Here is an 18,536-nt window from a genome sequence, read left to right as displayed (position 1 = left end):
TCTTATGCTTAGCTATGACCACATACATAGAGTGCATCCTTAGACAAATGATCTAATGTACTAAAACTAATGCATATGTGCATTACGGTTTTCAATGGTACACTGCATCATCCTCTCATTTGATGTTTGAAACAGTTCTCTGAGGTATGCAGAAAGGGCATCCTTATCCCTGTTTTGCAGATGAGCAAACTGAGATGCAGGAAGTCATACAACTAGTTAAGTGAGAAACTCAAGGTTAGAACACCTGGAATGCTTCTAGTCCAATGCTCTCCCTGTGATACCAGGTATACAACAAGTATGGGACAAGAGTGGCTAACCAAGTATATCATGTGATTATTTTGCAGATGCATTGTGAGAGGTTTCTATGTATCCTGAGAATAATTGGAACCACACTTTTTGGAGTTTCTCTACTCCTTGGAATCACAGCTGCTTATATTGTTGGCTACCAATTTATCCAAACAGATAATTACTATTTCTCTTTTGGACTATATGGTGCCTTTTTAGCATCACACCTCATCATCCAAAGCCTGTTTGCCTTTTTGGAGCACCGAAAAATGAAAAAATCTCTAGAAACCCCCATTAAGTTGAACAAAACTGTTGCTCTTTGCATTGCTGCATATCAAGAAGATCCAGACTACTTACGGAAATGTTTGCAATCTGTGAAAAGGCTAACCTACCCTGGAATTAAAGTTGTCATGGTCATAGATGGAAATTCGGAAGATGACCTTTACATGATGGACATCTTCAGCGAAGTCATGGGCAGGGATAAATCAGCCACTTATATCTGGAAAAACAACTTTCACGTGAAAGGTCCTGGTGAGACGGATGAGTCACATAAAGAAAGCTCACAACATGTCACCCAGTTGGTCTTGTCCAACAAGAGTATTTGCATCATGCAAAAATGGGGTGGAAAAAGAGAAGTCATGTACACGGCTTTCAGAGCACTGGGACGAAGTGTGGATTATGTTCAGGTAGGTTTCCACATCTGCCAGGACAAACACATTTAAATAAAGCATCTTTTGTATCTCTCCAGTCATATGCTATAGTCCATCCTTGTCCCTTCTGGACACAGTGCTTCTTTCAGTTCATCTGAAAACAGCATGACTGTTGAAAGCACATTCTGAAAGAGAGAAAAAAAATCTTGTAAAACGGTTAAATCTATCTATGAAAATGCTTAGCTTGTGCAGTGTTATTGGTTGGAAATCAAGATTATTTTGAACGTGAGACCCTTCCTTCCTTCTCTTCCCCTCCCTTACCTTCTCTGCCCCCTTGGTTCTGCCAAATCAATTCCAACCTCATTTTCCACACTCTTAAAATCTCCAGCGTTGTAAGAAAATAGTGTCTCCTCCGGCAGAATGAGCTTGAGAAAATCTGCAGGGCCAAGGGGAAGCTATAAAATAGTTTTCACAGAGACTAGGCAAAATGGGGGCGATGAAAACAATTTTGATTTAAAAGTGTAGGAATTCAAAACTGAAACACATAGAAAAAGAAAAAGGGAAAAGGAAAACAAACACAAAAAAACAACCTTCCCAGAACAAAATCTAAGTCATGTTTATTTCACTCCCCAAACAGCATTACCTCACTCCGTGCAACTTGACCTTTGAAAGCATTTGTGATGGTGTTTGCTTGCATGAAAATTAGACAGGCTGTGTCTCTCATTAGTTCCCTGACTGCTAATTCTACGGTTTCTCCTCTTCTAGTTCTCACTGAAAGTTTCTTCTTTAGAACATTAATAGGGTACATGTGAGTTTTCTAGTTGTACTTTTGTGCAGATATTTTAGTTAGATTTTATTCATGATGATATTGAGAAAGGAGAACTATCTCTGGCTTCAATATCCATCCGGACACTTTTCCTCTTTTCTTAAATGTGAAATCCTTGTTTTTGGAAGACCCATCATATGTTTTAGGGGATTTTTCAACGCAAAGTGATGCCCAGTGTGTCTCCCTGTGTAATGGGATGGCAGTGGCCACTGGCTTCAATGTCAATTGACTGAGGTTCTAATTAACAATTTGTAGCTGGTTGACCTTGAGCAAGACCACCTCCCAAACCTCAGTTACCTGATTAGAAGGAACAAATCTCACAAGGGATTTGAGAAAATTATTTCAAATTATGTATCCAAAGGGGCTTAGCAAAAGTTGTTGATAATGGCATTGTTAATATTATTAAAGCGTTTGCTGTTAAAGTAGTATTTCTTATATGATTATCTAGTCCTTACTTGAAAACTATACTACATGTCAATTGCTAATTAACATGTTGTTAATTTAGCTAATATCTGAAGAATTTTGAGGTATTTCTTCAGTTCATACCATCTGCATAAAAGGGAGTTGATTAGAGTTTCAACCCCAAGTGTCTCCTAATTTCTAGAACTTTCACAAATAAGGCTGTTTTAGTTAAACCAAGACATTTTTACATATTTACCTATTGCACCTTCAGGCCCAGATGAGAGGATAAAATGAAACTTTTAAATAAGGAATGGCTACGGAACTTACAGAGGATTTGAAGAATGAAGCTCTGGGCCTAAAATGAGAAAACATCTGTTTTGCCTTTAATTCTAGTTAAAACAATTTACATTTGTCCTTTCTAATCATGACATTATTGTGAGATTTTTCTCTTTGTTTTTTAACCTGCTTCTCCCAAAGCCCCTTCTCCCAACATTTTGTTTGGAATTTTGTTTTTATCCTTGACAACTTGACTTGTGCCCGTCCAGGAAAAACTAATACAAAATATAAAATTTTAGAGTAGGCTTTTTGCTAGTGCCCTCATCAGGCTTGAGAACTTTCCTTCCTTCAAGCTGAAGCCTCCAGATAGACTGACCCTAGCAGCAGCTGTTATCTGGGCACCAAATCCGCTTGAGACTTCCAGTCCATTCAGAGCACTCAAACAGGGGTAAAAAACCTTTTGGCATTCTGAAACTAGTAAATACTATCCTGCCATGCCTCATCGATGCCCTGTAAAAACGGAAATTGCATAAAGTTCAATCTAATATAGTACTCTCATCCTTCCTTCTGACTGACCCAGGGCCCAAGTGTTACAGAGCAGAAGCCACAGAAAGACAAAGAGGGAGGGGTTTGAGGATGTTGGCTCCTGAATATTACAAGTGATTGAATGTGGAGTTCAAGTTGGTTAGGGATGGAAGGAAGCAAAATTCAGGTGCTAATACACAAGAGAGAATGGGGGCTAGGGGAAGAAATGGACCATCTGCTCATACTTGCTAACCTGGCTAGAGAACACTGTTTAACTGTGCAGAGAGATGGCCAAAATGATTGGTTTCCAGTTGCAGCTGGATCCTCAGCACTAGTCAGCACTCTTTTCACTTGATCTTGAATAGATGTCTTGCTTATTCCTCTCGCGTCTGTTATTGCACATCTTCATCACTCTCCTAGGGCCTTACCCAAACTCCTCCCTGCTTAACTACAAACAGATGATCTTGCCTTCTACAAAAGAGAACAGCAAAAGTACAGGCTGTGAAGGCCGTCAAGATCTGACTCTCTTCTGCTTACAGTCTCAAGGGTACCACACCTCACCTCCTATCTCAAGGTTAACCTTTCTACCTGCACTCCTGAGCCTTCTGGGTTGGCTCCCTTTGGTTTCTTTCAGAGCAAGCCTTTCTCCATCACCACCTCTTATATCTCTCCTCTCTCATCTCTAGTCTTCTATAGTAATTACTCTTTCAGCCTTGTAGCCTCTCAAATAATAAATGCTGACATAGAACATGGAGGGAAGCTTTAGTTTAAGACGAAGCCAACATGGTAGGAAATTCATCTTTGATGCTAGTGGCTGCTTCCAGGGATAGATAAGATAGAAAAGCAGCAGAAGAAAAATAAAGTGAGAAAATCAAATACAGGGAATGAGAAATAAGGAGGTGAATGAGGAAGATTTTCTTAATTTTGAATCAAAGTATTTTCTGGAGAAACTTTTTCAATGATGTAGAAAAGTGCAATGAGCAAAATTAAAATAATCTGCAGCAGAGAGGGGAAAGATAAATTAGGAATTTGGGATTAACGGATACACACTACTATCTATAAAGTAGATAATAAAGAGCTACTGTATAGCATAGGGAACTATATTCAATATCTTGTAATAATCTATAATGGCAAAGAACCTGAAAAAGAATAGATATGTATGTATGTATAACTGAATCACTTTGCTGTATACATGAAACATAGTAAATCAACTATACTTCAATTTAAAAAAATCATCTGAAGCGAATACATGACCCATACATAGATTATCAAATTTAATACTTTCCAGCATATACTCTTCTATTTTTCCTTATTTTAAAAACAATTTTGAGATTATATCATGTTTACTTTTCTGTATTTTTTACTTAACAATATCAGAAGACTTTTAAAGTGTCTTTTGATATCTAGATTAGATAATTGCTTTATTTATATCTCTTTTCACTGAACATTGATATTTCCACATAAGTGGCCACCAGTCTATATAACAAAGGAAAAAAGCAGTATCGTCTGATGTGTGTATTAAGAATTTCCCAGGTAAAAGTTATACAATAAGTATGAACATTTTCTAAAAGGGAAGATTATAGGAAGCAATTTTATTATTAATTTAATCTGGCAGTACCATAGCTATCCAAGATTCTTTGAGCAGAAGGAAAGTAAGACTAAATCATTCATAATAGTAGAGCTGACCCTTATTATTCATGGATTCTGTATTTCCAAGTTAACCTACTGACTAAAATGTATTTATTACCCGAAAATCAGTAGTTGCAGTGCTTTTGTGATCATTTGACATGTGCAGAATGGCAAAAAAAAAGTGAGTCATCTGATGTGCATGTTCCCAGCTGAGGTCACACAAGATTATGCTTTGCCTTTTTGTTTTACCTTTTATACTGTAAACAAGTAGCTTCTTTAGTCTATTTAATATTATGTTTTTCACATTTTTGTGCTTTTGGTTGCTGATGTAGCTGTTTAAAATGGTCCCCAAGTGTAGTGTTGAAATGTTGTCTAGTGATAGTAACACAAGAAGGCTATAATTGCCTTATGGAGAAAATAGGTTTGTCAGGTGAACTTTGTTCAGGCATGAGTTACAATGCTGCTGGACATGAGTTCAATGTTAATGAATCAATAATACATATTAAATAAGGTGACACAAATAAACAAGTAAGCACAGATACAACAAGGTTAGGTATTGATCACTAGACAAAGATGCCGTGACCAGAGACTTCGAGGAACCTAACTCTATATGTCCACTAGAAGCAATTTTTTAGTATTTGCTAACTCACTGTTCATGGAAGCTTTGTAGAACATAACTACCGTGCATAATGAGGATTGACTGCATATAACATTTGATTGGTTCCTATTTTCTGAAAATTTCTGAAGGGTCATGTTGAGAATGTTAATGTGACTTTGTATACTTCATCTTAGAGAATGAAATTGAGCACATTGAAATAAGAATGGGGAAATCTGAATTCTTGATTTAACTGTTTACTTGCTACGGGCCTCAACTGGTAGAAGAGATGATTTCTGAGATCACTTTTAGCTAAAGACTCTAACTTAGGACTGTCTTAATTTCTTTCTAGCAACATATGTATGCTTTTCAAGATTGGGATCAAACAAACAAAAACAACAAACAACAGCAACCACACAAAAGGGAGTATAGCATTAGAATTTTCTTTTCATTTTTAATCTACACTTTCCCTCAAAGTTGGGTTCTTGAATGTAAACCCTGATTTAAGGCAACCATTATGTGCTTTCCAACCATTTGGAATAAGGGTGTTTCCTGGCTTAAGCCTAGAGGTGACAACATTTGGTTTCTCATTTTTCCAGCTGGCTTGTCACCTTTGCTTTACACCTACAACTATTACTTGCGTATAAGCCTTCCTGAAAAAGAAAAGAGAAAAACCAAATGACTCCTTAATGTCTTAAAAAGATTCTAGGTTGCGTGAAGGCAAATGTCACTTTATAACAATTTGGGTAACACATTCTAACAAGAAAGGTATATATCTTCCCAATTCCTTTTAAAAAGAGCAACAAATAAGGGCCAAATTGTTGAGGTTTTTATGATTTAGAGGCTTTTTATTGGCTAGATTTGAGGTCTTATACCATAAACAAAATTACTACGAGAGAATCATCTTCCCTATCCCCCAACCCTCGCCCCCAAAAAAGTTTCTGTATTTTTCTTTGAGAGCATTTATTTTTTCCTGGAATGGTCTCACTGATTAATTTCAAAAGGTCTTTTTAGTCCTAAAATTCTTACATCCTATGATTTTGTTTTTGCCACTCACAGTCTGCCATAAACTGCTCTCTAATCTTTTTCCCTAGTAGTCAGCCCAATCTAAGGATTTTTATATTGCCTGCTCAATAATCCAGCTTGTTTAATTTAAATTTGTTGGGCATTGGACAAGGCATTAGTTTTTGCTCTCTGAGCGAGTCATGGTTTATTTACAGTACAGATAAGAAGGACCCCTTCCCTCGTTGGACTAGTGTTCTTAGTTTGTGCCTCTGGTTTTGATGATCACTTCTTAGTAGATATGTCTTCCTTTTAACGAGCATTTACTATGAGCTAGCCCTTATAACTGCTATACATACATTATCTAGTTAATTCTCCATTACAGCAAACTTATGAGGTGGATGTGCTTATCCATATTTTTCACCTAAGAGATGGAGACTTAGAAAGGTGAGGTAAGGAGTTTAAGGTTACAAAGCTAGTCCAAGGGAATATAACTGGTCAATTGTGGATTGGGACTCAGATCTGTCTGATTCCAAGGTTTTGCATAGTGCTTTCTTTTCCTTTCAGTAGTGTGTTTACTCTGGCATTGTACTGTTAGGAGTTCTGGGGGCTAGCACCATCTTGTGTTTGCCAGTACATAACTATCGGTGAATTTTAAAATTCTGGCTGACTTCTTTTCACTAGGGGGAATGTCCTGGGGGAAAGAGGGGGTAGGGGGTACTTTCCATTTACTATGTGGTTAAGTTTTGGAAGGGAAACTGGGCAGTGGGATCATGACCAATAGTAAACTTCAAACATGGTTGAAATAAATCATCTCCCTGGGTTCAGGTTAAGATGAAGGGTCAAGATTAAGAAAGGATTGAGGTTTACAAGCAGGCAGAGGGTGAAAGCAGTAGCAACAGAATGAGTCTTGATTAATCCTCAGCCTGTTTCCTCATCGAAGGCAGCCAGAATAGTTAAGGCTTCCTGTTGCTGTGTAGCTCTCAGAGCCCCTTGAAGTGGTGCTGGGCAGGCAGAGGTGGAGAATCCACCAGTCAGTCTGAAAGGAAATATGTTTAAAAAAAGGTGAAACATGGATACTCAGCATTTTAGACTTGGGTCTTAGAAGTTGAAAAACATATGGTAGAATAACTAACAATATTTCTACAGGATATTTTGATTTAAATTGTTGTGAGGTAGATTAACTTTAAGATCAGTGAGATAAATTGGAATGGACTTCAGTCTAACAGCTTATTTAACACATTTATAGCAATTTATATATCTAACTGCTCTAGGTGTTTTGGATACATTTGAACTTGTTCATTGTGATAAGATATTCTTTTTTTTTTTTTTGACTGTACGCGGGCCTCCCACTGTTGTGGCCTCTCCCATTGCGGAGCACAGGCTCCGGACGCGCAGTCTCAGCGGCCATGGCTCACGGGCCCGGCCGCTCCGCGCCATGTGGGATCTTCCTGGACCAGGGCACGAACCTGTGTCCCCTGCATCGGCAGGCGGACTCTCAACCACTGCGCCACCAGGGAAGCCCAAGATATTCTTGATATGTAATCCATTCTCATGTTCCTTTTGGTGATTCTCTTTACTGAGTCACCTGTTCATGGTAATAAGTGGGTTTACTTAGCAAGTATAAACAATTAAAGATTATTACCCTATACTAATGGCATATATGACTTTTCTGTGAGCTTTTGTAATTTACCAAGTACTTTTACATACAGTGTGTCACTCTGGTACCATGATGATGGTAACAGTTTGTTCAAGGTCATAAAAGTAGTAAGCCTCTTGATTTGTTATAATAGTCAAATCTTGGCCTATTATAAGAATAGGAGACAGAGGCAACCGTAAAAACCTCTAGTAGAGTTAAACTGGGACTTAGAACATACTTTATCTCAACTTGCTCTTTTAGTTTGTTCTTTGTTTTTTTATGAAAGAGACCCACCCCCGGCTCCCCAACCAATTCTTTTAGGCTCAGGGTTGGCATACTTGCTTGTAAAAGGCCTGAGAGAAACCATTAAGCTTTGCGGGCTATATGGTCTGTGTTGCAGCTATTCAACTTTGCTGTTTTAGTGTGAAAGCAGCCATAGATAATATGAAACTGAATGTGCATGACTGGGTTCCAATAAAACTTTATTTATGGCCACTGGAATTTGAATTTCATATAATTTCCATGTGTCACAAAAAACTCTTTTTCAATTTTTTTTCAGCTATTTAATAAGGTAAAAGCTATTTTTAACCCCCAGGCCATATAGAAATTGGTGGGAAGGCAGACTCGTCCGTAGACCTTAGTTCGCCAACTCCTGTTTTAGATACAGAGAAAGCGGCGGCACTGTCTCTTGGCTAGAACAGTGAAGGACGGGGAGCCATGGTCTTAAGCAATTTAGCCGATGATTCTGTGGTTATGATGGAGGTGGCTGGTTCCTCCCAATAACGTCTTCTTGTCTTGACATTTTCCACTCATTTTAGTCAAAATTTAGTGACTTTGCCGCATGTCCATATCTCCTAGTGAGAAATCTTATGACTGGCGATCATGTAGTTTAAACAAATTACAGTGATACATTCAGCGTGGACAGAAAGACATTTTGATTTGTTCTCCAATTGTTTCCTGTGTGCAAATCAGTCCTGTGGTTTTTCCCAGTGTGAGGTTAAGCTCCTTGTGAACTGGTGTATTTCTCCCACAGTTTCTAGCCCAGAGCTAAACAGCCAACGTTCGTGAAATCGCACACTTCTCATTAATTGGTGAGGAGACAGCTAGAAATCCTGTTTTTACTAGACTGATTTTAAGAAGGGCTAGAGTTATACCCTTTACACACAAACAAATTAATACTGTTATATCCATGAACATACATGCTTTCACAGACTGTCATCGACGGTGGTTTTCTAGTTGGCATTCTATCACCAAAGAACATCCAGAAATTGAACTTCTTTAGAAAACTCTTTGATCCCACTATAACAAACCCCTCCCAGGAGATTTCTGAGAGCTTTCCCTTCTGACAGTTAAACTCACCATGTGAACAATCTCTCTGAGAACTTCTGGCACTTTGCTGTTGGAAACTGGGAGGGGCAGGGCCAATTTAAATATGCAGAACCTCAGAAGTTTGGTTCAAGTTTAGTCATTTCACAGAGGCAGTTCCCTTGGCTTGCTTATCTTACAAGCAGGCGGAGTTACTTGAACATTAATTCTAGGTTGCCCCCTTCCTGTTGTTTTTAGTCTTATTTTAGCTTTCTGGTTTTACCTTTCCCAGCTTGAGTCAATAGAGGTGGGTGTGGCCATAAACTCTGGATGCTGAGAGGTGGAAAGGTGGCTTTGAAATTATGCCTTCACTTTCTACTACCCTAGTTACTGGCCTGCCAGGCTTATAGCCGTATACAAAACAGTGACAGACAAGGCATGAGAGAGGCAAAATATCGCTATTGGAGGAATTTGCTTCGGTTTCTGAGGCTTGGGACCCTTGAGTATAAACTGAAGTATTAGAAAAATCCTATTTTTTTAATGGAATACTAATGCCTAGCTGCTGTCTATTTTTTTCCTCTAAAATAAGTAAGACCATGCAGACCAAAATAGAATGCCCCCTCCAAAAAAATGGGGCAGTAGGTTATTTAGAAAATGCCTGTTTCTAAATAGGTAAAGTAATATACAAAATTCAGAAATTAACTTTAAAATTGTTATAATTAGTTGAGTCCAGAGAGGTGATGATTTCACTTTTAATAATTGGATACCCTATATACTCCTTAAGTCATGTTACAATAATGCATTTGAATTGCTCTTTTCACCAACATTCTTTATTAATATATATTAATGTTTTTCAGAAAAAAAACTATTAATAAAATTAAGATAGGCACTCTTTTTTAAATGTTGAGACTTCCTGGCTATGTATGTGAGGGACTCCTCCGACATATAAAATCCCCTTTAACTCAGAGTTCATGCTTCTAAATATTATTTTCATTCAAAACTGGTATATCAAATCCGTACTATTTTTATGAAGCAGCTCTGAGAACTGCACAAATACTTGCTTTTTATATAAATAAGGAGACTAAATCTTGATTAAATTCATAAATGTAGCCAGACTACATAGAAAAACAGTGGAATTGCAGATAACACTCCCGTCTCTGCCAATCATATCATTTATTGCTTAGATGGGGATGTGAAACTGGTTCATTACATGTCAATTTTCATCACTTTATGTCTACTTGGGCCTGGCTGCATTTTCCAGAAAAGGATACTATTTTATTAATATCAACCAGGAATAGAGAGGTGACAGCTCTTTTCCTACTTTTGATTTTCTTTGATCATGTGGAAGGAGCTCCATCCACAGGTGTAACGTACCTAATATCTCCCTAAGAGAAGTGACTTAATCTGATTGGTGAGTACGGGAGGAGTAAGGGGTAGCCTAGCTCCTTCTTCCCCCTTTCTTCTAGAAGTGAGCCGCCATGAAGGAGCAGGCATCTGCCATCCCTTTCGAAGGGGCATTAACTGTCTTGAGGAGGAGACTAGTCCCACTTAGATGCTATTTGGAATTGGTACATCAGTCTAATTCTGGGGAACATAGTTGCAAAGTCTGCTACTCCATTGATATAAGCCCTATTCTCCATATCAGCTTTATGAGTATACATGTCATATTTTGGTTTCTCCTCTCCTTTATTTTTCTGTTTCATTCAATAAGTTCATAAATCAGCTTGGGAAGAAAAGTACTATTTATAACCCTGTACCTTTGGCCTCCAGTAGAAATTTCTGGGAGCGGCTAATGGGTATAGACAAATCCTAATAATTTTCTTGAAGTTGTAGTTGGTTTGGTTTCAAAATTGTTTTTTTGTCCTGTATAAAGTTTGTTTTTAAGAATAATAATTAGCACTTCTAGAAAAGCTTAAGATAATTTAACATCTACTTCTGTATGTAAAGAGCTAGACGAATACTTGATACTCTAAAATAAAAAGGTGGGCTGACCATCAGGCTAGTTTCCTTTCTAATGGAATGTCATCAGCTAAGCCCAGGTCAAATGGACATCTTGCTTCAGAACTAATTATACAACCAGCCTTAGTAGAACTGCTTTCCTGTCTTAATCACCATATTAAAATAGAGAAAAATAATCACTGTTAAACATGCCTTTTTTTCAATACTGTCATAGGAGTTTCCTATCATCATTCAGACCTGAGGGATAAGATATCTAAAAGCCTTATGGAAGGCAATTTTTTTTAAAAAAGAGATATCTATGGTGACCAACCCAAGATGTTTTCCAAGTCCTGGAAATCTAGGATGTTACCTGGGACATGAGACTTTCATTGCCAAAATTGCGTACATCCATGGCAAACCAGGCAAAACTGGTCACCCTACATGACATGCCTAGGTCATCACTTTAGCTGTTCTATCCAGCCATGTCATTAGCTTAAATATTGAGTTTGCAGGTTCTTTGTGTTGGCCATCATGTAGCAAACTCTCATCCCTGTGTTACTCGCTTATTGAGGCCTTGTGATGATAGGCTGAAGGCATAATATATATGCCCACTTTTGACTACACGGAGTACACTCATCATCTTCTTTTCTTGAACTTACTTCTTACTTTCTTCTTTGCAGGTTTGTGATTCAGACACCATGCTTGACCCTGCCTCATCTGTGGAGATGGTAAAAGTTTTAGAAGAAGATCCCATGGTTGGAGGTGTCGGGGGAGATGTCCAGGTACATGAGCTCACTTTTTGCATGAGTCACTTTTAGTAGTACCCTCACTCACTGATTCTTTGAACATACGTTTATTATACACCCAAATCTGTGCCAGATATTGTTTCTGGTGCCAGAGACATACTAGAATGTTCCTTGGACCCACTTTATACCTCTTCTGCTGTCTAAATTGAAGTAACTTATGATTGCTTTGCTTAATCCTGGGTTATAACACAAGTATGTAGTGGCTGATAAGTTATATAAACTATAATGTAAATGTGTAATAATTTCTGCCATATCTTCTTGAGCCACAACTTAATGTTCTGGTAAAATGATGTTGGAATTCATTTAGTACAAGGGTTAAGAAATGGAGGTATGGCAGGAGATGGAATCTATGTCATATAACTATGTATTTAAAAGCTGAACAATATATGGTTGGTCAAAAATCCAAATTGGAATACAAAGGAAAAAAAAGAGAAACAGCGTCTCAAATTTACACTAGAGAGAAAGTCAAAGGAACAATTAAGTGAGTTTTCCAATTATTATTTATTTCCCATTATTTGCTATCAATGGAGAAACAATAAGTGAAACAAATATTAATGAAGGTGATTTGAAATTTATGGAATGGGAAAACAAATATGTGAAAATATATGAAGATTAAAGTGAGCTCTTTGCAAAAGTGCACTAGATTTTAGCCAAAGATGTGAGAAGCACGTGGAATTTTGACTTTAAATGTAGGTATTGTGTTGCTGTATAACCCATATTTACATGCATGGTAATAGTGAAGGCAAAGAAAGTGCACTAGATGGACAAAGAAATACCCTGGTGATAAAAAGGAAGCATGTAAAACCCAGATGAAAACTGAATAAAATTGAGACAGAGGAGAGAATTAAGAAATATTGCCCCCCAAAACTAATAATTTTAATAGCCTTTGTGTAGAGCATTATTTCAGGATTCCAGATCTGGGGTGAAGCCAGAGCAAACCCTTTTATCACTGGCATTGCTAAAACTGGGGAGGAAGGAGAATAATAGAGTTGGATGAGTTGAAAAGAGAAGAGCATAGGACTTAAAAACTTTCAAATATTAGATAGTAAGGAAGTGGGAGAATAATTTTTTTTTAAAGATTTTTTGATGTGGACCATTTTTTTAAAGTCTCTTTTGAATTTGCTGCAATATTGCTTCTGTTTTATGTCTTTGGTTTTTTGGCCGTGAGGCGTGTGGGTGGGATCCCAGCTCCCCGACCAGGGATGGACGCCCCCGCAACCTGCATTGGAAGGCGAAATCTTTAACCACTGGACTGCCAGTGGGAGAATAATTTAAGGGCTGAGAACCAAAGCCGAAAAAAATCTCAATTTTATAACATAACAAGAAAAAGAAACAAAACACATAACAAAAGAGAACAGAGAGTGATGGAGTAGAAAAAAATTATTGTCAAGAAGTCCCAACACATACACCCAACTTATCAAATTAATATAGTATATAGAATCAAAGAAAATAATGTAAAATTGTGTTAAAAAAAGGAAAGAGGCTAAATAGAAGGATAAAAAAAACAAACATGGGCTTCCCTGGTGGCGCAGTGGTTAAGAATCCACCTGCCAATGCAGGAGACACGGGTTCGATCCCTGGTCCGGGAAAATCCCACATTCCATGGAGCAACTAAGCCTGTGCACCACAACTACTGAGCCTGTGCCCTAGACCCTTCGAACCACAGCTACTGAAGCCTGTGTGCCTAGAGCCCGTGCTCCGCAACAACAGAAGCCACCGCAATGAGAACCCACGCACAGCAACGAAGACCCAATGCAGCCATAAATAAATAAATAAATTTATTAAAAAACACCATCAAAAACAACAAACATTACTCTAGGTAGTAACCTCACAATGGTGCAGATTTTGCTGGAATTTTTAGCTGGGGCTTACCTTTATTTAATTATTTTTACTTTTATTTTTCTTGCAGATTTTAAACAAGTATGATTCCTGGATCTCTTTCCTAAGCAGTGTGAGATACTGGATGGCTTTTAACATAGAAAGGGCCTGTCAGTCTTATTTTGGATGTGTCCAGTGCATTAGTGGACCTCTGGGAATGTACAGAAACTCCTTATTGCATGAATTTGTGGAAGACTGGTACAATCAAGAATTTATGGGCAGCCAATGTAGTTTTGGAGATGACAGGCATCTAACGAACCGAGTGCTGAGTCTGGGCTATGCAACAAAATACACAGCTCGATCCAAGTGCCTTACTGAAACACCTATAGAATATCTCAGATGGTTAAACCAGCAGACCCGTTGGAGCAAGTCCTACTTCCGAGAGTGGCTGTACAATGCCATGTGGTTTCATAAACATCACTTGTGGATGACCTATGAAGCAGTCATCACTGGGTTCTTCCCTTTCTTTCTCATTGCCACAGTAATCCAGCTTTTCTACAGGGGTAAAATTTGGAACATCCTCCTCTTCTTGTTAACTGTCCAGTTAGTGGGTCTCATAAAATCATCTTTTGCCAGCTGCCTTAGAGGAAATATCGTCATGGTCTTCATGTCCCTCTACTCAGTGTTATACATGTCAAGTTTACTTCCTGCCAAGATGTTTGCAATTGCAACGATAAACAAAGCTGGGTGGGGCACATCTGGAAGGAAAACCATTGTTGTTAATTTCATAGGACTCATTCCAGTATCAGTTTGGTTTACAATCCTCCTGGGTGGTGTGATTTTCACCATTTATAAGGAATCTAAAAAGCCATTCTCAGAATCCAAACAGACAGTTTTAATTGTTGGAACGTTGCTGTATGCATGCTATTGGGTCATGCTTTTGACACTGTATGTGGTTCTCATCAATAAATGTGGCAGGCGGAAGAAGGGACAACAGTATGACATGGTGCTTGACGTATGATCTTACGTTTGATGTTTGCAGTTACAGATGCAGACACACACAAAACCTTAGTTCCTCTAGAGACTGTGCGGTATTGTGGCATCAGATAATGCCACCAAAGGAGACATATCACTGCTGCTGGGACTTGAACAAAGACATTTGTATGGGTTTATTTTAATTCTGCCAAAGTAAAATGATACATCAAGAAGAACTCAGATTTAACCTGATATTTCTATGAAAATGGGAAGAATTCTTTGATTATGCACTTTTTCCTTATTGTACATCTGCCTAAGTGTTTTGCCCTATATACCTCACTAGTCATGCTTTATGTGGGTTATCATGTAAGAAAAGGATTTTGGAAACTCAAGGAAAAGTTCTTTCAACATATACAACCTAACTTATGTACTGTGTTGATAGCTAATTTTGTTTTAGAAAGGTTTTTCTGTTTAACTCTACCAAATGAAATGCCAAAGGAAATTTACAGGCCGTTGGCTGTGCTGTATTTTTATATAATTGTACTGTGTTTTAAAATTTTGTATGCCAATTTTAAAACAAATTTTGCATATTTTATATTTTACTTCTCTGCCAAAATACACCTGTTCTTCCTTTTTTTTTTTTTTAATAAAATAGGTTCTGAAACAATTCATACTTAAAAAATTTTTACCCAAAATGTGAAGCTTGGTTGACTGATGATGTTCATGATAGAAAGAATAAAATGTTTCTCTCTCTCTCTCTACCTTTAAAATTGAATAGTTTATTTCTGTGAAAAAGTATTTAAACTCTCAATATTTTAACTTTTTTTCATTTCTTTTAGAAAAGGCCAATATACCTGTCACACTTCGGGAGTAGAAATTCATACTTGTGTGTACAAAAAAGAAGTCATTGAAAATCAAGGCCAAAGGGGTAGAAAAGTGCAATTTTTTCATAAGATTGAAAAAAAAGGGAATGCCAGTTCTCAAAAGAAAATACTAGGCATCCAGCAGTGGACAAAATCTGGGTATCAAAGATTGTTTTTGGAGATTCTCACAGTGTTTTCCCAGGCTAAGTAAAAAGGAAAAGTGGGAAAAATTGACGGTATAATTTGGACAAATACACTGCAGTTCATCATTTTGTTCTGTGACCTGTATTCACTGGATCCTGTCTATATGTTGAACATACTTTACCTACCTTTTTTTTCCCAGATTGTCAGTTCACTTTACATGTTAGTATGAGGTTTATACGGGTGAGTGGGATAAATTATAATAAAGATAAAGCATATAGGTTCAAAATTGGCCAAATCAAGCTCCATGTGTACTCTTTAACTTTCTAGGGAAGATTTTTTCTGAATTATACAGATAATTGCTTCATCTCTTCTGTTCTTGACCTAAATAAATGTGTTTACATAGTAGACATGATATCAAGGTTTAATAGTTGTATAAAGAATTGGCACATAAAAAAAATTGATGGACCCTCGGCCTGGTTAATTTAGCTACTCCGGGGCCTCAGTTATCCAGTTTGACTTTTGACATGACCCATCTTGCCTTGTAGCTGGTGCTGTGTAGACCTGTGTTAAAAACAATTGAACACATGAAGAGTTGCAGAAAAAAAGTATTGTGATGAAGCAGAAATGTGAAGTGTTCAACCATGTGCTTCCTGCCTTTCTGCTTCCTTTTTATGTAGACTTCTATATTTCATCCATCCTGTCTAAGAAAAAACCTGCACATTCTACCTTCAGAGCACAAAAAAGTATATAACGTTCTACAACTTAGACTCTCACTGATTGGGGAGCTTGTGGAAAACAAACAGACCATGCCATTAAATGAAACTAAAACTTGAGTTTGCCTTTTTAACTATTTATGTTCTAAGTTAAGCTTTGATAACATTCAAATGTCAAATTCTCTCATTCTTATAAAAGATTGAATTAATTGCCTGTATTTATTTTAGCAATTATTCAATGTATTTCCAGTATAGGATGTATAGTATAATTGAATTTTTTTGTAAATAAAATATTTTTGATAAGATTATTGCCTTTTTTTCTAAGGGAAGCGGGAATTCAAACAAAACGAAACAAAATGTTTTATTTTGATTGTCAGGGTATGGATTTAAGAATGGGGTATACAGAAAAATAAACATTGTTGGTCAAAGATAATGGAAGTCGTTTAATGTTACTAATCAGGAGGTAGAAATCTCCAAAGTTGGTATAGTTGGAAATCTGGAAAAATGAGAGAGAGAGAGAGAGAGAGAGAGAGAGAGAGAGAGAGAGAGTCCCAATTAACACAACCCTTGTCTTTCTTTAATCTTCTCTTTCTTCTCCTTCCCTGAAAACAGCCCAAATTTAGGCTAAAATTGCTTTACTATAGTAATCTGTCATAGTGGGAAAAAAATCACCAATTTTTCAGAGACGTCGTAGGCAAGTTTGTTATAGCATTATTTACAAATAATAACAAAAACTTAAAATAAGATTTAATGATGAGGGAAATAAATAAATGAATTATGGCATTTCCAAACAATGCAATATTATTACCCATTAAACATAATGTTCTCAGAATATGAAGTTGTTGGAGAAATGTTACATTAAAAATATATAACCATTTTGTACAGTTAACATCCCAATTTTGTAAAAACAAAAATGTTTAAACGTGGTTATCTCTACTCTTGGGAATATGACCGATTTATATTCTGTATACATTTTTGTATTTTCCAAGTACCGTAATCATGTATTGCTTTTATAATCAGAAAAGGACAATAAATATTGCTTTCTTTAAAAAGTGGGTTGGGGCATCTAATAGCATTTCCTGGTTTGAGGAGCTTTAGTGGTAATTAATTCATTTTACTACTTATCCCTCAAATTCATCTTATTTCCCAATCCTTCTTATTGTTCGGTTCCTAAGAATCCTTTATTACCTCGGTACAGTTACGTTAAGAACAGAACACTATAGCCATTGACCATTATTGCCACTCTAGACACCAAAATAGTGATGGTTCTAGTCCCAGTAATTTACTGATAAAAGTCACTTGGTGCTATATTAGAGGTCAACCTTTTAAGGTAAAGAGCCAGACAGTATACAATGCAGGCTTTCCTGGCCATATGGTCTGTCATGTGACTACTTAACTCTGCATCCATAGGCAATATGTATACAAATTTGTGTGGCTGTATTCCAATAACATTATTTAATGGACACTAAAATTGAATCTTGTATAATTTCCACGTGTTAGAAAATATTTTTCTTTTGGTACTTTTCAATCATTTAAAAAATTTAAAACTATTCTTAGTTTACTAGCATTACCAAAATAGGTGGTGAGCCGGATCTGGACTGCAGGCCACAGTTTAACCACTCTGGTCTTTAGGAATCTGTTGACTTCTTTGTACCACTGAATTCTCACACCGACACCTAATTTTTGAGCACGTGCCATGTGTCAGGCACTGCCAGAAACACATTTTATGGGTCAACTATTTTACGAATAGTTCTCACTGATAAAATTAAATGAGAGGCGTAAAATCATAAAGCTAGTGAATTGTGGTGGTGGAATTTAAGTCCAGGCATTCTGATGTCAGACTGACCCTTTAAACTAGCGCTATTCAAACGTCTTCCTCTTTCGAAATCATCAGCATAACCTGGGAATTTGTTAGAAGTGTAACTTCGTGACCCCACCCCAGACCCATTGAATCAAAATTTCAAGCTAGGCCCTGGAATCTGTCTTTAGGAAGATCCCCAAAACTTACTCATATTCAAGTTTGAGAAGTGCTGCTTTAATCTAGTATTTTATATTGTTTCCCTTAGACTAAGTATAATTTCTATGATAACTCAATTCAAAAATTTGTATTTTCCTATTGAACTTTTCTACTTTTATTATCATATA

The 18,536-nt window shown here is 37.1% G+C and overlaps 1 protein-coding gene across 1 annotated transcript in view; it reads left to right on the top strand.

The window, feature by feature from the left end:
* Positions 1-16,696, top strand: part of HAS2 (hyaluronan synthase 2) — a 29,761-nt gene extending 13,065 nt beyond the window's left edge. Inside the window, exons 2-4 of the mRNA XM_004324085.4 lie at positions 345-971; positions 11,753-11,854; positions 13,788-16,696. Coding sequence (XP_004324133.1) covers positions 345-971; positions 11,753-11,854; positions 13,788-14,717 — 1,659 coding nt within the window. The 3' untranslated portion in view covers positions 14,718-16,696. The remainder of the gene's footprint in view (positions 1-344; positions 972-11,752; positions 11,855-13,787) is intronic.
* The last annotated feature ends 1,840 nt before the right edge of the window (positions 16,697-18,536 follow it).

Source organism: Tursiops truncatus, chromosome 17 (assembly GCF_011762595.2).
Source record: "Tursiops truncatus isolate mTurTru1 chromosome 17, mTurTru1.mat.Y, whole genome shotgun sequence".
Taxonomy (NCBI): Eukaryota; Metazoa; Chordata; class Mammalia; order Artiodactyla; family Delphinidae; genus Tursiops; species Tursiops truncatus.
Note: the sequence above shows the minus strand (reverse complement) of the source record. Positions and strands in the feature narration are given on the sequence as shown.